At 40.2% G+C, this 19,813-nt stretch overlaps 2 protein-coding genes across 3 annotated transcripts; both read right to left on the reverse strand.

Annotated features, from left to right (window-relative positions):
* Nucleotides 1–6,022: 6,022 nt before the first annotated feature.
* On the reverse strand, nt 6,023–14,669 carry LOC112283994 (2-oxoglutarate dehydrogenase, mitochondrial). 2 transcript variants are annotated; one of them, XM_024523431.3, is made up of 29 exons: nt 13,957–14,669; nt 13,430–13,586; nt 13,078–13,313; nt 12,830–12,930; nt 12,619–12,668; nt 12,315–12,468; nt 12,057–12,173; nt 11,862–11,924; nt 11,605–11,727; nt 11,289–11,375; nt 10,900–10,962; nt 10,618–10,728; nt 10,384–10,492; nt 10,184–10,260; nt 9,966–10,013; nt 9,721–9,806; nt 9,445–9,591; nt 9,171–9,315; nt 8,841–9,002; nt 8,673–8,760; nt 8,424–8,541; nt 8,281–8,328; nt 8,085–8,147; nt 7,810–7,864; nt 7,665–7,709; nt 7,382–7,446; nt 7,161–7,260; nt 6,861–7,007; nt 6,023–6,739 (listed from the first exon to the last, which is right to left on the reverse strand). In XM_024523431.3, exons 1-29 carry the CDS (start codon nt 14,177–14,179, stop codon nt 6,485–6,487), a joined length of 3,243 nt encoding a protein of 1,080 aa, XP_024379199.1. In that variant the 5' UTR covers nt 14,180–14,669; the 3' UTR covers nt 6,023–6,484. The 2 variants fall into 2 exon arrangements, with proteins under 2 accessions (XP_024379199.1, XP_024379200.1); XM_024523432.3 differs by lacking the exon at nt 8,281–8,328.
* A 446-nt stretch (nt 14,670–15,115) lies between these two features.
* Nucleotides 15,116–19,210, reverse strand: LOC112283995 (ADP,ATP carrier protein 2, chloroplastic). Its single transcript, XM_024523433.3, has 6 exons — nt 18,127–19,210; nt 17,391–17,657; nt 16,878–17,024; nt 16,349–16,696; nt 15,869–16,153; nt 15,116–15,685 (listed from the first exon to the last, which is right to left on the reverse strand). The coding sequence occupies exons 1-6, from the start codon at nt 18,976–18,978 to the stop codon at nt 15,449–15,451; spliced, it is 2,136 nt and encodes a 711-aa protein (XP_024379201.1). The 5' UTR covers nt 18,979–19,210; the 3' UTR covers nt 15,116–15,448.
* Between the last annotated feature and the right edge of the window lie 603 nt (nt 19,211–19,813).

A 19,813-nucleotide genomic window follows, 5' to 3' on the forward strand; every position in this document is an offset into this window, starting at 1 on the left:
TGCACATTCTTGAAGGCTGAAGTTCTTGTATGCATCATCAACTTAGTTTAGTGCAAACAATTTCAAATCAAAGCAAAAATAAAAACTTCATGAGCATCACAATGTCTAAAAGTGTGTAATAGAGAGAGTAAGTTGCTGCTCAAAGTCATGCAATCACACTACACAACTTACTAACATCCTTCCATCTAATGATCAAATAAGTATTTGATAAGTAGTAGAAGCAATACATACATACATATTGATTCAATAAGGATAGTTTATTAGGAAAGTACTTGAGCTTATATTAAATAACTGGAGCTAATAGATGAAGTATTAACAGAATTCATATGATGCTATCCATTGAGGTGGACAGACTTATATCAACATTTCTTTACATAAAGATGCAAGAATACATAAATAATACTAATATACTAAAAAAAAAAAAACAAAGGTGAAAAAAGATGCTTTTACAATTAATGAATAAGATGACAATAATTAAGGAGAGATTACAAAATTGGTGTCAAGTTACCAACATATCATTGGTAATAGTGTAAATTATTCTTGATTTTAAGATTGTTGTTGTATACTAAATAACTAACTAAAATTTAAACAATATTGTTTTGTTGTAGGTTGAGGTCTTTAATTCCTATCTCTCATCTTTTTTCATTATGCCTTGGACTTCTTTTTGGATGTGTTGATCCAAATAATGGCTTTAATTAAATAGTGGACAACTAAAAGTAAAAGTTAAGGAATAATAGATGAAGCTCAAAGGTTGAGTTCATGTTCATCTATTGAAGTTTAGAGGCCAACTTTAACACATTGAGTGGGAATTGAGGATATTCACAACCACGTACAACAAATGCTAAGAAATATTATGCTATATGATGTGGCTTCAAGTTGGTGCTTTACTATAGTTGGTTTGATTGCAAAAGAAAAATTAGCAAGCATAGCAATGTAAAGATTTGTAGTTTTAAGAGTATAGAAGAAATTAAATATTATTTGCAGAGATTTTAGTTTTGCTTTAATATATTTAGGTTTAATTCCAAACTTGTTCTTAAGCTTAATAAATCTTTGCTTTCCTATCAGCTTTGTAAAGAAGTTAGAAATTTGATCATGAGTTTGAATATGCATAATATTTACTATTTCTATGAGTAAGTTTTTTTTTTTTTTTTTTTTTTTTTTTTTTTTTTTATAAATAAAATACAACCATAATTCTATATATTTAAGTTGTTCATGATAAATTGGATTTCAAACTACTTTTAAAATACTTTGGTTATTAAAAATAATCATGATGGAATTAGGTGCAAGGCCATGAATCTTGGTTGACAAGATGAAAAGCAATATGGCTTTTTAAATTCCTTCTAACAAAGCTTTTGATTTGGTGTCAATAGAAAAAATGATTATTGTATCTTGCTTCTTAGATGACTATTATATTGGTCTTCAAACTAATGATTGATTTCTTGTCTACATAGAAATTTTCTTAATTTGAATCTATATATAGCCTATAATTTTAGGACACTCATACTTACTAAAAAAAAATATCAAGTTTTAATGCATCTTATAAATATCTAAGTACTTGATTGGTTACTTCTAAGTGTAGAGTTTGAGGACTATATATAAATTGACTCAAAATACTAGTGACAAAAAATTCAAGTTTGATATTGACCAAATATATTAGAATGCCAACAAGCTATTAAAAGAGCTTAGCATCAACATTAAAAGAATCATCTTTTGCCTTTAATTTTAAGTCTTTGATCATAGATAGTCATGCAAGGGTACATTATAACATATCAAACTCACATAAAATCTATAAAGAGCAAGACTTTTGAGTCAAAAAAAAAATATATTAATATAAAGTTTGATAAATTCTATGCCTATATATAAGGCCACATTTTTAAGATTGGACATTTCAAATAATTGCATGAGTTGCTACTTAAGTTGATTGATGAGACCAAAGTTTGACCCAATGAGCAATATGTAATCAACATATAAGATCAATACAATGATTTTGTTGGTATCAGTGATATGAAACAAGCTATAGTGAGCCTTAGTTTGAGATAAACCAAACTAATTAGAAAAGGAATTTATTATTTCAAACCAAGCTCTTTAAGTCTTTTTGAGCTTGTATAAGGACTTCTTTAACCTATACACCTTATTTTGTATCATAGAGTTTTGAAACCCTTTATGAATTAATGGTCAATCACTGTTAGCCAAAAGTTCAATTTTTGATCTCACAATCTTTTGGTTTGCTACAAGTACAAAGATTTTGTCAAAATTAATTCTTTTGATTTATTGGAAACTATGAGGAATTAATAGCACTTTAGGTTTTTATTTTCTTTTGGATCCTATCTTGATTTTGTAGATTTAATGAATTATGATAGACAATATTCCTTAAAACCTATTATAGAATTTTTAAGTATTACTTTTTAATAAAGAATCTCTTTTGGACTCCACGGATTCATGTAAGTTAGTATAAGAATTGGCTTCTTATAAGTAAATCAAATTGATAGGTTCCTTGATAACTTCTATTAAAAAATAATTTTTTTAAAAGAAAAAATTTATTTCTATTAATTCATAGAATTTAATAGAATCAATAGATGTTTGTAGCAAGGCATAATGACAAGAAGTTGCTACTTATTCAGAGGTGTAGGTAATACTATCATATAAAAAAATAGAAAGTTGTCTTGTTTTGGGTGGTTAAATTCTGATTTGAGAGGATATCTATTGAATAGGTTTATGAACCAATGTACCAAACTCTAGTATATCAAATGTGAATGAATCAAGGAGCTTGAGTTCATGGATAATTAGGGAACAAATTGATATGACTTGGATTAGACTTAACACATGTACTGCTGAGGCAAGCAATAAATCAAATCTAAAACTTTTGGATATCATGGTGATTGTGGGCATTGAAGTTGACATGATAAGTACAAATCTATAGTTTGAAATATTTGATTTTAAAAGCATATTAGACTCGGCTAAGTGGATATTTTTAGTTATTACTAATTTGTGGTTGCTTGGTATCTATATGCAATGATCCTTGGTTTGGTTGTCATATCCAACAAACAATTCTAATTTAGTCTTTGTTTGTAATTTGTCTCATTTTTTTTCTTTTTGTCAATCAAAATGTAATCACATGAACCATAAATATAAAGAAATAAAATATCTATTTTTTTTTAAAAAAAACACATTTGAAGGAAGTAACTTGAAAAGAAATAGTGATTGTTAGTAAGTAATTGATAAAAAAAAGTTGCAGTGTTAAGTGATTCTATTTACAAGAATCTTAGAGCTGCTGCTTAAAGAATCATATATTTCATTGTTTTGAGTAGGTTTCAATTTATTTGTTCTATGACCTCATTTTGTTTTGGAGTATTGGCATTTGTAAATTAGCACTTCATGCTTGTTGATTCATATAGCTTGATAAACTTGTCATATAAAAAATCTCTTATATTGTCACATCTAATGGTTTAAATTTTCTTATTTAGGTATAATTCAATCATGACTTTAAAGGTCTTGACGCTCTAAAGCATAGCTAATTTTTTTCATAAAAAGTATATATAAATGTAGTGACTATAACCATCTATAATAGTAAAGATAACTTTTGATTTGCTAAGAGGAGCAATTTATATGGTCTACATAGGTCCATGTGTAATAACTTAAGTGGTCTTTTGCTTGAGATTCACTTTGACAAAGAAAACCTTCTTTGAATTACTTACTTAGCAATCCAACCAAACTTTGTTGTAAATGGGTATGTATGAAATATCAAATACCATGCCTTTGGATATAAATTCACATAAATGATGAAAGCCAATGTGTAGTAGTTGAAAATATCAAAGCCTAACTAAGTCAATGTTAGTTTGTACAAGCCCTATTATGATATCCAAGTTGCAAGCTGCAAGTTGATAAAATTCATTTTGCTTATTTTATATGCCATTTGTAATTATTTATTTTTGATTTTTATTATAGAAGATACATTTGTGTTTATCAAAACATACTATTATTCTCTTATCAATGAAAGAGCCAATCAAGAATATATTTTTTTTAAAATCATGCACATACAAAATATTAGAGACATCCTTTATTTCTCCACATGGTAAACTGAAATGTATAATTTTTTTCTAAAAATAGTATGGCTTTATCCATTGGTAGTTTTAATACTACCAATGTACTTATTTAAGATAGAGAAGCTATTATGATTGTCATGGATGTGCTCAATTATACTTGAATCTAAGTACTACCTTGAATTGGAGTTATTCAAGTCTAAAGAAGAAAGTGCAGCTTTGAACATCTCATAATTTTCATTGTTTAGTGATTTTACAATCTCAATGACTACGTAAGTATCAAATTTTGGCTAATTCTACTCATCTTGAATAATATGGGCTGAATAATGAACACCAAGTTTGGCTCTCATATCAACCTGGAGTTTTTAAATATTTGCAAGTCATTTGAGATACATCTTCTTGAGGTAACCAAGATGTTTGCAATAAAACACTTGATATTGTGGTTTTTGTATTCTACACTTGACTCATGGAATTGAGTCATCTCACTATGATTTTGGTTTTCTTGGGCATATTTCTAGATATTGAAATAATAATATTGAGTTGATTTTTTTTATTAAATTAAGGGTGTTAATGACTTCAAAAGTGTAATGCTTTGGTATCAATATTTGGTATCAAAAGAGATCTCCTGCTACTAGTCTTAGATTGTCTTTTATTTTCTATGAATATTAAGCAAGCTTATAGTTGGTCTAATGTTAGAAAATTCTAAGAGCTCATATAATTCTACACCTAGTAATTAAAATTTTCAAGCAACAACTTCATTACAATTTGCACAAGATCAGAATTGTCAACCATAATTTTGATTGCTAACAATTGAGCTAAGGTCTGTTTAAACTAGGAGAAGTAAGCTACTATGCCTCAACTTTTAGAAAAGGAAATAAAAGCCAATCAATTCTTGAAATTGAACTTTTGACTATTATTATTATCTATTTCAAATAATATGCACAAAGAATCCCACAAACGTATTGCCTTCAAGAACTTGATAAGTTAAGATAGAATACTTGATTTAATGGACATAGTCATTATGTACATCAAATGCTCCATGCTATCATCATCAAATTTCTCTCTCTTCACATCATCCAAATTCCCTAACATCTTTAAATTAGAAGCTTGTCTTGAAAGAATTGACCATAGTTTCTCCTTTTTAGCTATACAAGTTATCATATATTTCTACAAATGGAAGTTAGATGAACTGATTAGCCTGGCCTCCTTCGGAACTAGATTATTCTTTGACATAGTGCTAGTTAATTAGAATAGACATAGGAAGAATTAAAACTATTTCTAAATATTAGTGAATAAGCATAAGAATTTTGTAAATAAAGAAATTTTGAGATTAGAAACTACATCATACTAAAAGGCTAAGAGATAAGTCCACTATGATCATTTGAGTTTCACAACATTGCTCTAATACCATACCCAAGTAGTGGAAGCAATACACATATAAATACTAATCCATATGGATAGTTTATTAGGAAAATACTTGCTTATATTGCACAGCCGGAGCTAATGGTTGAAGTGCTAATAGAATTCATACAACGACTAGTGTCAACAAGTTCATCTAAGCAAAATCAGACGTTATTTGCAAGGACCCACAATCACCAGAAGTAAGTTAACCGCAATAATTAGTGATTCACAGAAGAAATTGCATGCAAAGTAACCTCACGAGTGGTTGTGAACTGGTAGGGTCGGAGCATTGGAGACGGGAAGCACGGTGTTAGCAGAGTTTGCGACTATTACAGATGTATATTTCTATGCTCCTATTCTTAAAGATGTGCAAACATCTATAAGAATTATGAGAGCCCTGGGAAATGTTGAATCGCATGCCACAACTAGTTCAACAAATGTAGCTTCTTTGTTAGATTGATTGGTTGGGTCACAAACTTATATAAAGATGTAGGAGACCAATGCACATAAACAGTTTCCAATGCAGATGAGCTACAGGAGCAACTCTAACACACTGAGCAACCAGTTAGAGAAACATCATGTCTGGCACCAAATTTGGAAAGCATGTAATATCCGTTCCTGAGAAAAATATGCAACCTGTTAAAATCAGGTAGCGGAAGCCTAAGCCAACTAAAAGGTAGAACCCACTGGCCAGTCAGGTAGAACTAAACCTCGTCACTACCATTCCGGCTCTGCGAGGAAGCTGTAGAGATAAGCTACAAATAACTCAATAAACAAGCTCATAAACAAGACCATTGATACAGAGTTCTAGACCACGTGTAGCCAGCTTCACTGCTGAAGTGTTGCAAACCCTCAAAATATTACAGCTACTAAATGCCGTCCAGTCTCATGCAAGCCAGCTCAACCACCTGCTATGTCACTTGAAGATTCTGGCAAGAAAGACAACCTCTGCGAGATGACAAGTTGCTGCACTGCCATCACCAAATGGGACTGAATGGGGATGAGATAGATGCTACATGATACCCAACAGTAGCGTTGGTATCTCACACGAATGCAGTGGCATGCGTTGTACTAGTAATTGTGGGAGTGCTTTCGACGTCCTTCAGTTCAAAAGCAGCGTTGATGATAGCCTTCATTTCCATTTGATGCACTTGGAAGCTCCCTGTAGCGGTGGTTGCGCTGGTTGCACGACCAACAAACCGGACGTTGGTATGCTCACGTCCACGGCAAAGCTCTCGCAGGGCGGTAGCTAGTCTGGGCTGCACATACGCCCACGCTCCCATGTTCTTGGGCTCCTCCTACACTCCCCAAGTTGGCTTCCAAGCATTAGAGATTCCGAGTACACGTGTTTTGGAAAGTATCATCTAATCGCAAGCTTAATTTCGTCACACATCGAGCGGGAGGATTCATTATCCATACCTGAACCCATGTCAGCTGGGCGTTTGGATATCGGTTGATAACCGAAGCTACTCGATCAAACGGAAAGGGAGCGATCTGCTCCAGACGCACTATGGCCACATTGCGCAGCTTCCGGCTACGCCTTGCATTGCTGAGCAAGTAGAAAATCTGCAATCAGCCCAAGTTAAGGTATGTTGGCAATTACTCATCAAAACTCATGCACCGTATTTACTCACAGCATTGAAGTCCTTTTCTAGCTTCCAGAAATTACACAGACATATAACACGAATAGAGTAGAAAGATATGATTCGTTTCTATAACCTTTCCAGAACACACAAGAAGGTTCTGTATGTCTTTCCGCGGAAGTAATTCAATTGTATTCCGAACGTTGTCAGCGGCATCTCCGTCTGCAATTACTCGCCTGATGGAGCAAAAATAAAGTTGAGGTCAATGAAGGAGAAATTATAGAAGATTGAGACACAAAAAAGACCTCAATCGAACATTTCAGAGGTATAAATTCGAAGGCAAGGATAGTTACTTACCTGAAATAAGTTCCTGTAGCCATATCAGCAAGCTTAGAAACACATAGCTTATGATGCAGGAGATACTGCACAACCAGTAAAATGTTAAGCCACGCATCAAGAGTACAATATTATTTCACTGGTGTGTCTTACGACTTGTAGCACGTTAGGGGCATGTTTACTAAACGTTTATACTGGGAAGAGAAATTCATATTCCAATTGCAACGCATTAAGCTATTAAAACTCCTGTTTTCATTCTTCGGATATGACTATGAAACCACTTACACTGAGGAACGTAACCCACCTTTGGACTCATCACAACCACAGGCTTGGAATAAGGCCGATTCATCTGCATCAAAACAAAGATTTCCGCCACATGAGAACCACAAGAAGAATTAACTTATCTCAAACTTGAAAGCTTCATGGGTTATTGCAATTGAACAACTCACTTGACGTCGCAACAAGTGGAAGAAGTTTGCTGGCGTTGTAATATTCACCACACATCTGCCAGTTCGACAAGAAGCATTTAATTCAGAAACAAGTTGAGAAATTTAAATAAACCTGAAAACTCACTCAGAATAAAGTGAGTCTGCTACCAAGTAGTGCAACATCCTCCAAAGACGAAGGAAACGTTCTAACGATGGAGGTACCAACTACAAAGACCCATGAAAGAGGCACTAGAATTAGCTGACGAAAGCAAGTGTATCCGAGTTAAACATATTACAGATTGTGATCCTTCTCAGCATTGCGTCGCATCCACTGCGCCATGAACACATCCCAATCTCGTCTGCATGAATGAGAGCACAATATTACCAGGAAATACTACCACCACCATCGATCCGAATTACATCCTCATAGAAATAATAGATGCAGCAAAGCAATTTGGATCTGCAGAGTCTAGAACTATAATGCAGACTTACTCCTTTGCCATCACGAAAAAAATCTGGTACGTTTGATGTTCAACCGCGCTGCGACATTTGTCGGTCGGAATTCTTAATCAGCATAGATACCAGTACAAATGAATACGAAAAAAACGAAAAAAGAAAAATAGAGATAATATCACCTTTCAATTCGGTCTTGTTGCCCAAAATCAAGCTCCTGCATCAGAACCTCAACGCGCTCAGGGCTAACTCCTTTAATCAGCGCCTTCAGATCGGCTCGAGTCAAGTAGCCTTTGCCATCTACAAAGCCATAGACACAGGGTAAGTATGCACCATTACAAGAAGTGCTGCATTCAACTTGACAGTAGCTCCATTGCTTGTGAATTCCAAATCCCGCTGATCTCAATGATTAGTGGAATCCACCTACAAACCTTCATCAGCAGCAGCAAAACCGGCCTCCATTTGCAACTTGTGCTGAGGCCCAAATCCAGGAAGATGGTCTGGATCGTCATTACAGAGCTGACAACGAAGAAATTTGTTAGACCGTGAAAGAAAAAATATAACTAGCCAAAGAATTCTACAGTTGGCGCCAAGAGTACCTGCAAAAAACGCTCCAATCGAGCAGAGCTGTGCTCGGGTCCTTGACCATCATAACCGTGGGGCAGTAATAGAACTAGACCTGTAGGTGTCATCCACTTCTCCTCGCCACTGGCGATGAAGTTATCAATTATAGACTGCGCATTATTGGTAAAGTCTCCAAACTGCAAAACAAAACATTTGAGAGTCAAAACAACTGAATGTCCATGACACAAAATTAAGATAGAATTGTTGATACGTCAAACGTCCCCCTCAATCATCCTTTAGTTGTTCCACATTGCTATTCAGAAGATAGATGACTATAGCCACAAATGATAAGAAGTCATGCACACCTGAGCCTCCCAAAGAACCAGAGCATTCTCGTTCTCCAAGCTGAAACCATATTCGAATCCCAAAATAGCGGCTTCTGATAAATTTGAATTGCACACGACGAACTCGGCTTGTCGCCCAGGACAAATGTTATTCAATGGTATGTATCTGAAAACCAACCAGCAAGAAACTTGTCGTCATCCACGCCACCGGTTTCCATGAGGCATCAATTTTGAAACCAAGCATTCCAGGACATAATAATTTACTCAACAGTAGAGGACAGGAAAAGGAGCAGACCGCTTTGCTGTAGACTGATCGTAGAGGACAGAGTGACGTTGATTGAAAGTGCCTCGCTCGCAATCCTGGCCACTAAGTCTCACAGGAAAATGAGGATTCTTCACAGGGGTCTGCCCCCGCGATGGATCCGCATGCAACAGCAACGACCTGTAAATGAACGTCGATATTCATCAGAAAAAAATGCTCATCATGTAAACCAAATTGAGAATATTGACTTCGTGACATTCTGTACCTGCTCTAAATATTACATGATGCAGAGAGTCATTTAACACGCACCCCATTGCCAAAGCTTCAGCCATTGCCCAATCGATTCCCGTTCCAGTTTCCATCATCTGCGCTCTTGATTTAAGCAAATTTGCTACCTGCAGTTTGCAAGGTGCCCTAATTAAATACAGATCATGACTGTTATCAAAAAGAACAAAACTAGCCAAAAATTATATGGTGTCCCTGCACAACTCTCTGAAACCCAGTCGCTACAATCCATAACTCTGCAAAACTGACTTTTGGGAGAGAATGCTAACATCAGGATGTAAGTTGAACCCAGGAGGTGGTGTACTGATCGCAATTCCCTGCCAATCAACATACAGCAGATTTACTCTCGATTTTGGTCACCTGAAGTTGAGGAAAACTAAAAGCACATGAAAATATACACCAGTTCAAGTACATTTCGAAAATTAGGTTGAACTCTATATATAAAATTTAAGCACACCTCAAGTACAATCAGTAGTGATTCACTCACCACACTTTTAAGACTCTCAATATCCAGGCCAGTTGGCTGGATGTAACGTTTCGAACTCGACGATCCAAGGGCCTCACCTGCATTGTTTTTACTGAAACGAATTAATAGAAACTTCACCTGCTGGTTCATTACATAGTTTTCAAACCCTAGTTATTTGTCAATTCATTAAATCTTTCACAAAGAACAGTAACTCAACGTACCTTGCCAGTTGCTCGCCAGCCATTCATGCAAAGTGGGAGCATATGAATCGGCGGCAGCATACTCAGCCTCAAACTTGGCATCCACATCCTCAGCCCACTTAGTCAAGACCTGCAAATAAGTTATAATATTCAGTTTGCTCTAAATGTAAGTTTCACATGTTTAGATAAAGAATTGAAAAGACTCGGTTTCTGGTCAAGAACGGCGAGCACAAAAGTTAGAGTGAAGGGACATACGTCCTGGGTGATGATGCCTTCTTGAAGAAGCTTTTGCGAATATATCTCCAGAGTTGTGGGATGGTTAAGAATTTTCTGGTAGGTCAAAGGCTGGGTTGCTCTTGGATCATCCTGGAACATCCAGTAGTGCACTCGTCAGCACTGAAGTCAGTCTGCAAGAAGGTCAGTTCAATCCAAAAAAAATCTCAAAACTAAGAGAATTGATGAGTGCCAGCACTGAGAAAACAAATATTGAGGTGCAACAGGAGCCAGAAAAACAGAGGATAGGATAACCAGACGAACTTGCTCATTGTGACCATGGCGCCGATAACAAACAAGATCCACGACAACATCCGTCTGAAACTTCTGAAGAAAGCAAACAGTACAGTTAGTAAAGTCCACCAGCTTACGAGTCACAACCATTGATCAAAGCTTCCAAGTACCTTCAAAATGACCGGAGTCACATAACCAGCATATTACTAACATATCCCCCTAGTGAATATTTTAAAATCAATATGTACTTGAGAGCTGGTTCTCAGAAGAAAGCTTTGATATACCATATTTGACCGTCTCGAAACCTCACATCCACAGTTTAAGAGAAGAAAGTGTCTAGATGAGTTCAAGGTCACACCCAACAAAAGGAGAGTATGGGATGTCGAGAGTAAAGATTGTTTTAAATAGTTGGTGGTCACCTGGCGCCAATCCACAGCCAGCCGACAGCAATGAGCTACACCTTCCGGATCATCTCCATTGCAATGAAAAATTGGAGCTCCGACACCCTGCACAAATACCAAATATCACCGTTTGCTTGAGAAATCAAATTTTAACGCTCTAAAAAAATTCAACAGTAGCTGCAACCATGCCACTTTCATCACAATATTGCAGCTTGATGCAAGTTAGTCGTAGATACAATGCATCCTTAGAACATCAACATTTTGCCACCAAATGCCACTTATTGAGGTGCGACAGGAACCAGAACATAATCAGAAGCAATATCATTTAGGGTACCTTTGCAACATCACTTGGATGAGGAGAAGAACGAGCGAGCTTGGGATCAGTCGTGAAGCCTATTTGATTATTGATAATGACATGGATAGTGCCTCCTGTGGTATATTGGGGTAGATCTGAAAGCTTGAGGTAGAAACAACATTTATCCAACCAACGCAACGTAGTATGCCTCGATCAGCACAAAATTATACTGGTATTTACTTCGTAGCACTTTAAGACCAAGCAAGATCAAGGGGTAGAGAAGTTCGAACACATACCTGCATAACTTCTGCAGCTAATCCCAGTCCACTGAATGCAGCATCACCGTGAAGTAAAAGCCCCTGCACCCAATATGTCGTGTATTATACGCTACACTACTTAGATACCAGAGATGGAAATTTGAGAAAAATACACAATGACGACTAGATCCTGTATTACGGAAGAATGATGCATTTGCCGTACACAGCACCTACCATGTTTTGCAACCGTTTCATATCCCCAGTAAAGAACTGCTTAGCTCTAGTCTTGCCCAGAACGACAGGATCGACTGCTTCCAAATGGCTTGGATTTGGCAGAAGCGATATTTGAATCTGCAAATCCCACACTTTTATTTAAAGTGCTCATAATCTTCTTCTTTTTTTTCTTTTTTTCTTTTTCAAAATGATCTAAAAGCCCTGTCACTGAAACATACAGAAATCATCTGCCTTCTGTTATAACTAGACGTTATGTACCTTTTTGTCACCATACGACAGAGTGCCGCGACTGCCCAAATGATACTTGACATCTCCAACCTGTAAGAAATGTCGGTCTCCAACATTTTTGAATTCTGTTATGATGCTTCCAAGTGGCTTTGAAAGGATCGTGTGCAAGACATTCAACCGCCCCCTGAAAACGTATGTCAAACTTAGATACAAAACTTTCGCTCGTAAGACCACAACGCAAAAATCAGTAAGGATAGTTGCTAGCTTTCTCATTTAATCTTGACGACACTGATCTCGTTCAAAAACATAAGAGGTAGAAGGTTAGGAAGAGAACCTGTGAGACATTCCCAGCTCAATGGCTTTAATCCCACCCTCTGCTGCACGCTGCGTCATTTCAGCCCCACTACCTTAGAATGGCAACTTTTGACACCACATAAGACAAATTTACCCACACAAAACTACGTTCTAGTAAGTGTCGAGCAATGTAGAATGAAGAAATAGATTTTCAACTAGTATTTTCTCTAAATGTGTCGTAAGTGCCACACCTCAATGAGAGCGAAAAGGCCAGGAATTAGACTTTCACATCCTTCTATGCCAAAACGTTTGGAGGCCTGAAATTTTCTTGCAAGAAAACGCTCAAAATGATCTGCGCATCCAGTAACGAACAATCTAAGGACTAGAATCTGAAATAAGATCACTCTGCTCACAATAATTGAAAAGAAAACTGAAAAGTAAGAAACATAACTGATCACACCATGTCTAACGAAATTAATGTCGAGGTAGAGAAATCAACCAGCGTAGAGTAAGTGGTACAAGATCCGTCGCTGGACAGAGGGCAGAAACAGAGACCGTGCCTGAGGCCGCTCCACCATGAGGCGGATCCAATCCTTTCCAGGCTTGGAAACCACATGCTCATGCTCTACGGTCGTGGTGCCGCAGTAGCTCGCTCGTAATAGCGCCACCACTTCATTCACTGTCCAAAACAGTTGCGTGGCGCGTGACATGCGCAGATGGTCACCCAAATAGAACCTGTCATCCCCCCAACCACAAGTATTTATGAAACCGTGAAAGAATCCCACTCAAACATGCAAGGTTAAAGAAATTGTAGTAAGAGACGCATAGCGAGTGCAAAATCAGGCGCAAACCTTTTATTGGGATCTACACCCTTCAAACCGACAGCGTCGAGATTAAGAGAGGGATAGTTTTTCAAAAGTTCAAACAGATCTTTCGCATTTTCGGGCTCAGCGTATTCGGCGCCATCATTCCCTTCCACCAATCGTCCCAATGTTCTACCCAGCGGATCTGCCACACAATCACTTCAATTACTCAAAATTCTTTCAAACTCGCTGGTGGGTAACAGACGCAGACAGCGCGGACATCGTCCGCTCAGCCGCGGATTCAAGCAAGCTATGTGAGAGTCGCCATGGTCATTTCAATCTACTTCCCAATTACGGTTCTCCAATTTCACAGCATTGAGATTCAGGAGAAATAAACTGCACTATCTAGCGGGGCAGCTTGCTCTCACGAAATTCACTGCCATTCAGCGAGACAACACCAAATTCGAGCTTCAGGGGAGGAATGCGAATCTCAATGAAATGCTTGGGAAAGTCGATCGATACACAACTTTAGCGAAAGTACCCAATCCGGTCAAATCCAGAACACAGGGAATTACCAAGAGCCGCAACGAAATGGCCTCGACTGCGGAAGGCCGTAACCAGAGACGAGATTTTCAGTGTCTGATCAACAAGGGTGATGTCGGAGGGCTCCGCGGGCGCGTGCACAAATCGGGAGCGACGTGGGTATCCATATCCATCACCCAAGCTTCTGCACCACCAATTTCTTCTCGCTCGTGCGCCCGGCCGCAGCACTCCTCGCCATATCATGTAGCCAACCATGAGGATTTTAAGCGATCTCGAGTGCAACTAAATCTGTACCCAATGACGCGAGCACTTATTTCGGCGTTACCTCACCAAGCTCTTCATGGTCCGTGCACAACTCGCACACATTCTTCCCTCCCAACGAGGATGAAACCAGACTCACACACTGACACTCTCCCTTTCGTATCGTCCTTCCTTCCCCTTTCCAACACCTACCACTCTCTTGCAATCTCCATGCCCCATATTATGATGGCATGAATGACCCCAAACGAACATACTATTTCGCTGCAATTGAAGATTTGGAGAGCGGGCAAAAGAATCGATTGCTACAGAACCTTTATCTCCTGGCTCTTGAACTTTTCCTTCTGGCTACCAGGTGGCTTATGAGCACACGCCTACAGGACTCAGATTGCTCAACTGAAATTTGTTCGACACGAATACCACCAGGACCCCAGTGATTGGAAATGACAAACCACAAGTGATCCGACCGACACGCCTGGGTTCCTCGTCGACCAGATCACAACAGTTTCTCTGCTCGAAGAGTATTAATAGACGAGAATCTTCCAGTGGGAGAAAAAATGTCCCAGGATGTGTAGATCGTCCAGTCATCGCTGATGCTAAGTATCTCTTCGTCATTTTCAATCCAAATAATTTTTTCAAAATTCTGACTGAACAGTGCGGACTGCATTTCCTTAAAACGATGGAAGATAGTGCTTATAACAAGAAGCTTAAGAGTTCATAAATAGTTTTGCCAAAGGCTGGGCAACCACAGATCTACAAAATAGCAAGTGATGTGATAACTCCTTTCACCAATTCTTTCAGGATTTGCGGTTAAGGAATCATTCAATGATGAGAATCCGATACAGAGACAATTTATCTTACTGCATGCCGTCAGTTTTTAAAAGAAAGGCAGTAATCGGGAAAAGCAGCAAAGTAGTACGGACCCAAATAGGATGCGGTATTGGTTGAACTTCAGACTATCAATCAACTTCATACAACAGCCAATGTACACCTCTCTAACGTTATTCTTCATGATCTTGTGTCTGAACTCTCAGCTAATCCTACATTCAAGCCCCACCAGGAACCAGGAGGCTCCATGCATGATGTTTCCTAATAACCGAGGCCAAGACTTATCGTACCACACTTCTTCCCTAAGTGAAAAGTGCGGTATCAGTAATCTGGCAGTGACTACTCGCGCCATGAACACGATGCTTGAAGAAAAATCAAGCAACTAGTCATGTGGTTCAACCAACAATTAACTACTGAACTCTCCAACAAAATGTCACCTCACTTCAAAGGTGCTGTTTCCGAGGATGGCACATCGGTTTCTCCAGATTGAGCTGCTGAGCCATCACCATTGCTGGACCCCAACAATGGCGATGATTCAGAGGTCTGTGCAGAAGTTTCAGACGCAGGAGTCTCAGGCGCCTTTGCTAGGGTTTCGGCTTGCCCATCGACAATGGGTACATAACGTCCTTCCAAGAACCCTTGTTCATTGAGAACACTCACAAATCGGTATGTCACCTGCAAGGCGCACTTTTCGATGTCAAATGATATCGTACGATAATTAACTAGATTAATCACGCAGTATTCCATTCATCTAACACTTCAGAAAGTAAGCTTAAGAATTGATTGGGAACCCTGATGCGGTTTCCTTTTCACAACTGTACAGCAAGTAGAGATTTCCAAGAAACTCGTTAGACTCACCTCTTTCTTAGGCTTGTTTTGTCCCAAGACTGCAGCAGAAATGGCAGACAGTTTTCCTTCCAAGAGCTTGCCCTTTAAGTCTTTTTGCACAAGAGGAGTGAACTGGGCATCTAGCGAACGAGCGGCACCCAACCATAGCAGCACAATGAGCAACAAAATGGCTCCTAGGTATGGAGTTGAGGTTGCCAATGATCCGAAGCCCAAAATGAGAAACTGTTGAATGAGAGCACCTCCTGACTTTCCAAGTGGGTTACAGACCACATCGATAGCTGCCTTTCCTTTGAGCTGCAAGGACGAACAAATTCAAGTTCAACAAATTCCTAATCGTAGCACGTTCCCGAAGGTTGCAGTTCTATTCCACAGTTAAAACTTTGATGTAATTAGAATGCTGCATAAGTAAATGCAATTTCTTTTCACATTACTGCCACGCATTAACAAGCATATTGCGCCTGCACAACCAGTTCCTCAATATAATCATACCTTGGTCTCCTCATCCAAAGGAATGTACGCCATTTCCTTGCAAGGATCGAAAAGACTGTACTTGGCACTCTTACTGAAGATGTTTTGAAGAGCTCCGACGTATACTGCAGCAAGCAAGGGAGTCATCCCAAGGCCGGCTAGCATAGGTGTCAATGGGGTGCTGAAGAGCACCAGACCGAAGAAGGCCACTCCTGTCACTAACAAAACCGTTGGTGTAATGGCTGCTGCCACTCCCCATCCGTACTTCCTAAAGATGTAACGACTCAGCAACATCATAATAAATGTGGCCACTCCAGTGTACGTTGAAAAATCTCCCATAAATGAGGAATAGTCGTTAGGGCTTGGGAACTGCAACCATGGATGCGAACACAAATTCAGGAAACTGAGGCTACCAAACATACAAATGTCAAGGACGATCCTCGAAAAACTACAGGCTTACGGATGCAGCTGGAATTTGCAAAATCTACGACAACCCATACAAAACAATTCAATAAAATCAAGGAAAATCACACATCGCAAGAACTGATACCTGAGCTTTAAGCTTGGATTTCCATGTAACCTCCACTAAGTTGATACTGATACCGTAGGCAACCACTAACGTAGCAAGGTCACGAATGTAGCGTGAGGTGAGTAAAAACTTCGCACTCTCAACCATTCCCATCTTGGGCTTTGACTTCTGAAAACCCACATCAGTACACAAAATGTATCAGGAATGTGAAAGCAAAGCATCCGTCATTGGAACTCAAACGAGACCCTCAATAGAAACCTTCACTAGAAAGACATACTCACGTGTAAGTGGCAGTTCTCTGAAAATTAAGCGAATATATCAAACTAGACGACGCTGATGCCCTACACAAGCTTGTATTCACAATTCGTCTGATGATACAGAGGATAAATACAACCTTTCGACAACACACTCTACCTCCGAGTTCCTTCACGTTCTTAAAGGACAATTTGGTTTGAGACTACGAGACTTCCACAATCACAACAAAAATTAGGGTCGCAGAATCTTTCTCAATAAATGAAAAGGAATTGAACTCACCTTCTTGCGAACCTCGACCTTGGGCAATGCAGGATCATTCACAACATATTTGTTGGTCCACCAATAAATAGCCACGATAACCAGACCGAGAATGACAACGAGTCCCATCATTCCCTTCAATGAGTAACCCCATCCGTCCACACCGGGTGGCAACTTCGTTCGGAGTTGGGAGAAGTACTTGACGGTTCTTCCAGAGAAGACAAGAGCGACATTCGCACCTAATCCAAACAAGGGATAGAATTGCTTGGCTTCATCCACTGTCGTAATCTGTCACGCGCAGCAAAAGTGTTTATGAGAACGAAATGCGAAACCTCCCTGGCATTATTATGAGCCCAGATGTGAGTGTGAATTGTAATCTGTGAAAACCAGCAACATGATAAACAGGGCATCCAAACGTTATCCACATCGAGGGACAAGATGTGTTAGTCATTAATAGTGTGGTTCAATCACACAGCTCCGAACACATTTTACATGCTAAACAAAAGGCGTTCATACAAAAACTCAGCACAGGTACATTGTTTTCCCGCACTCGTTAGGAAGCATTAAGTACAATCCAGAAGAACTTAAGATTTACTACACAGGTAGAACCTCTCCATTCCCTCGTGCACTGTTTTAAATACACTCGAGTGGACAAGAGAGACGAGACACGGGAAGCTATCAACCAAAAGTAAAGAGGCGCGCGCACGTACAGTATAGGTGTGTACAGGGCAGAGAACGAGGTGAAAATAATACACACCTGGTTTGCAAAACCCCAGAAAAGCACTGACACCACCACACTACCCCATAGCTCAGCCATGACGTAGAAGAGACAGAACGTCCAGTTACGAATAATGGCAATGGGACCAAGGAACCGAGTTCCGAATTTCTCCAGAGCCCAGTCAGCGAATGCAGTAGGGTGCAAGATATCCACAATCGGATACATGAAGAAGGCGAAAGCGCCGAAGAAGGCAATGAAGGGGAAGATACACGAGTAGAACAGGTTCTCCTTCGACAGAACATTCGACAGCTTCGTGTAGATAACCATGAATCCGATAGCCATGGGGAGATTTACCCACGTCTTCAAGAATGGAATGATCTCAGCACTACTTCCCTTCGCCGTCACCACCAACACATCCTTCGTGTCTCGCAAAATGGTGTAATTGAAGAGAATGCAGAAGAACATCAAACCCAAGGGAATCACTTTCTTAAACGTGGTCGCCTCAATTCCGAGGATCTTCTTCTGAGGCTGGCTCGGCAAGGCCGCGCCTCCCGCAGCCGCTTGCGCCCGCACGGGCAGTCGCGAGCCCAAGCCCAATCCAAGCGGGCCCTCTTCGCTCTTCACGCCCACCTCGCGCCTCTTCCTCAAGCCCGACGCAGGGAGCAACGCAGGCATCCCCAAACCCGCCATCTCATGCAGCATTCCGCTCCGCCGAGTACCCATAAAACTCAACCCGCTCAAGCACGCTTGAGATCGGAATGCACCCATCCCCGGCATGGCCGTGGACAACGACGGCCTCGCCGTCTTCATCCTCAACCCATTCACCGCTACGTTACTCCTGGCATACCACGCGGGCGTGGTGGCCGCTGAAGCTGCATACAGACTCTGCATGTCTCTTCTTCCTCCTCCTCCTCCTCGCCCACTCCCTCCCCCACCAAAACGCTGCAAGGGGCAGCAAATTCCTCCCAAACCAAGCAACCTCCCGAGAATTCCTGAGAATGAATCACTCCACGGGGAATTTACGAAGCCAGGAGCACAAGGGAGGGGGCGAGGGGGCCTGCGGAGGATCACCGAAGCACAACCCTGGGTCGGGGACGCTCGATATATCCGAGGCGGGTCGCCTGCAGAGGCCAAATGAGAGCGTCAGTGACACAGCCCCTAACAAACAAGCCCCCCTCCTCCCTTTTGCTCCCTCCCTCCCTTCCTCCCCCCCACCCTCCCTTCCTACCCTCCTCCCCCTCCCTCCGAACCGACCCTCCGTCATTCCGAACCTTAGACTCGCCGCATTCGTCGACGGTGGCGAGGACCCTCACGCGGCGTCATCGCCGGATTGGTTGAAGCCATTTTCCTACTTGGCTTGGACTCGGTTCTGGGGCTTGGGAGACCTTTTGCCGCTGTCTTCTTGCTTTCAGAGTGGCATGAGACTGCGGAGAATTAAAGCAAAGCGGAAGCAGAGATAAAACGGGGAAAAGGGTCCCTGCGTAAAAAGTAAATCCTTTCTCCTAGGGCTGCACCATATCGCTTCCCCCGCCTCCTTGCTGCTGCTGCGCAGAGGGCCCTTGACGATGACAATGGGTAACCTTATCCGATGGTGGACGACGCGAGGTCTTTGTGTCGAAGAAAACGGCATGTGAAATGATCGCTTTCGGGGGTATGGAATCTCTTAGGGTTTGGGGGGAGTGTCGCCAGGCTTTCATCATTGCTTACATCTCCTTGCGGGGAGCAT

Source organism: Physcomitrium patens, chromosome 6 (genome assembly GCF_059467195.1).
Source record: "Physcomitrium patens ecotype Gransden chromosome 6, ASM5946719v1, whole genome shotgun sequence".
NCBI lineage: Eukaryota > Viridiplantae > Streptophyta > Bryopsida > Funariales > Funariaceae > Physcomitrium > Physcomitrium patens.

What these genes read in the sequence shown, in the direction of transcription:
- LOC112283994 (XM_024523431.3), bottom strand. Translation starts at nt 14,179, where the DNA reads ATGGTTGGCTACATGATATGGCGAGGAGTGCTGCGGCCGGGCGCACGA. An exon ending in GCTACAGGAACTTATTTCAG is followed by an intron (nt 7,261 to 7,381) that starts GTAAGTAACTAT and finishes TTGCTCCATCAG; the next exon opens with GCGAGTAATTGCAGACGGAG. An exon ending in CCCAGCTGACATGGGTTCAG is followed by an intron (nt 6,740 to 6,860) that starts GTATGGATAATG and finishes TGGGGAGTGTAG; the next exon opens with GAGGAGCCCAAGAACATGGG.
- LOC112283995 (XM_024523433.3), bottom strand. Translation starts at nt 18,978, where the DNA reads ATGCAGAGTCTGTATGCAGCTTCAGCGGCCACCACGCCCGCGTGGTAT. An exon ending in AGGTCGAGGTTCGCAAGAAG is followed by an intron (nt 17,025 to 17,390) that starts GTGAGTTCAATT and finishes GTGGGTTTTCAG; the next exon opens with AAGTCAAAGCCCAAGATGGG. An exon ending in AAAACAAGCCTAAGAAAGAG is followed by an intron (nt 15,686 to 15,868) that starts GTGAGTCTAACG and finishes TGCGCCTTGCAG; the next exon opens with GTGACATACCGATTTGTGAG.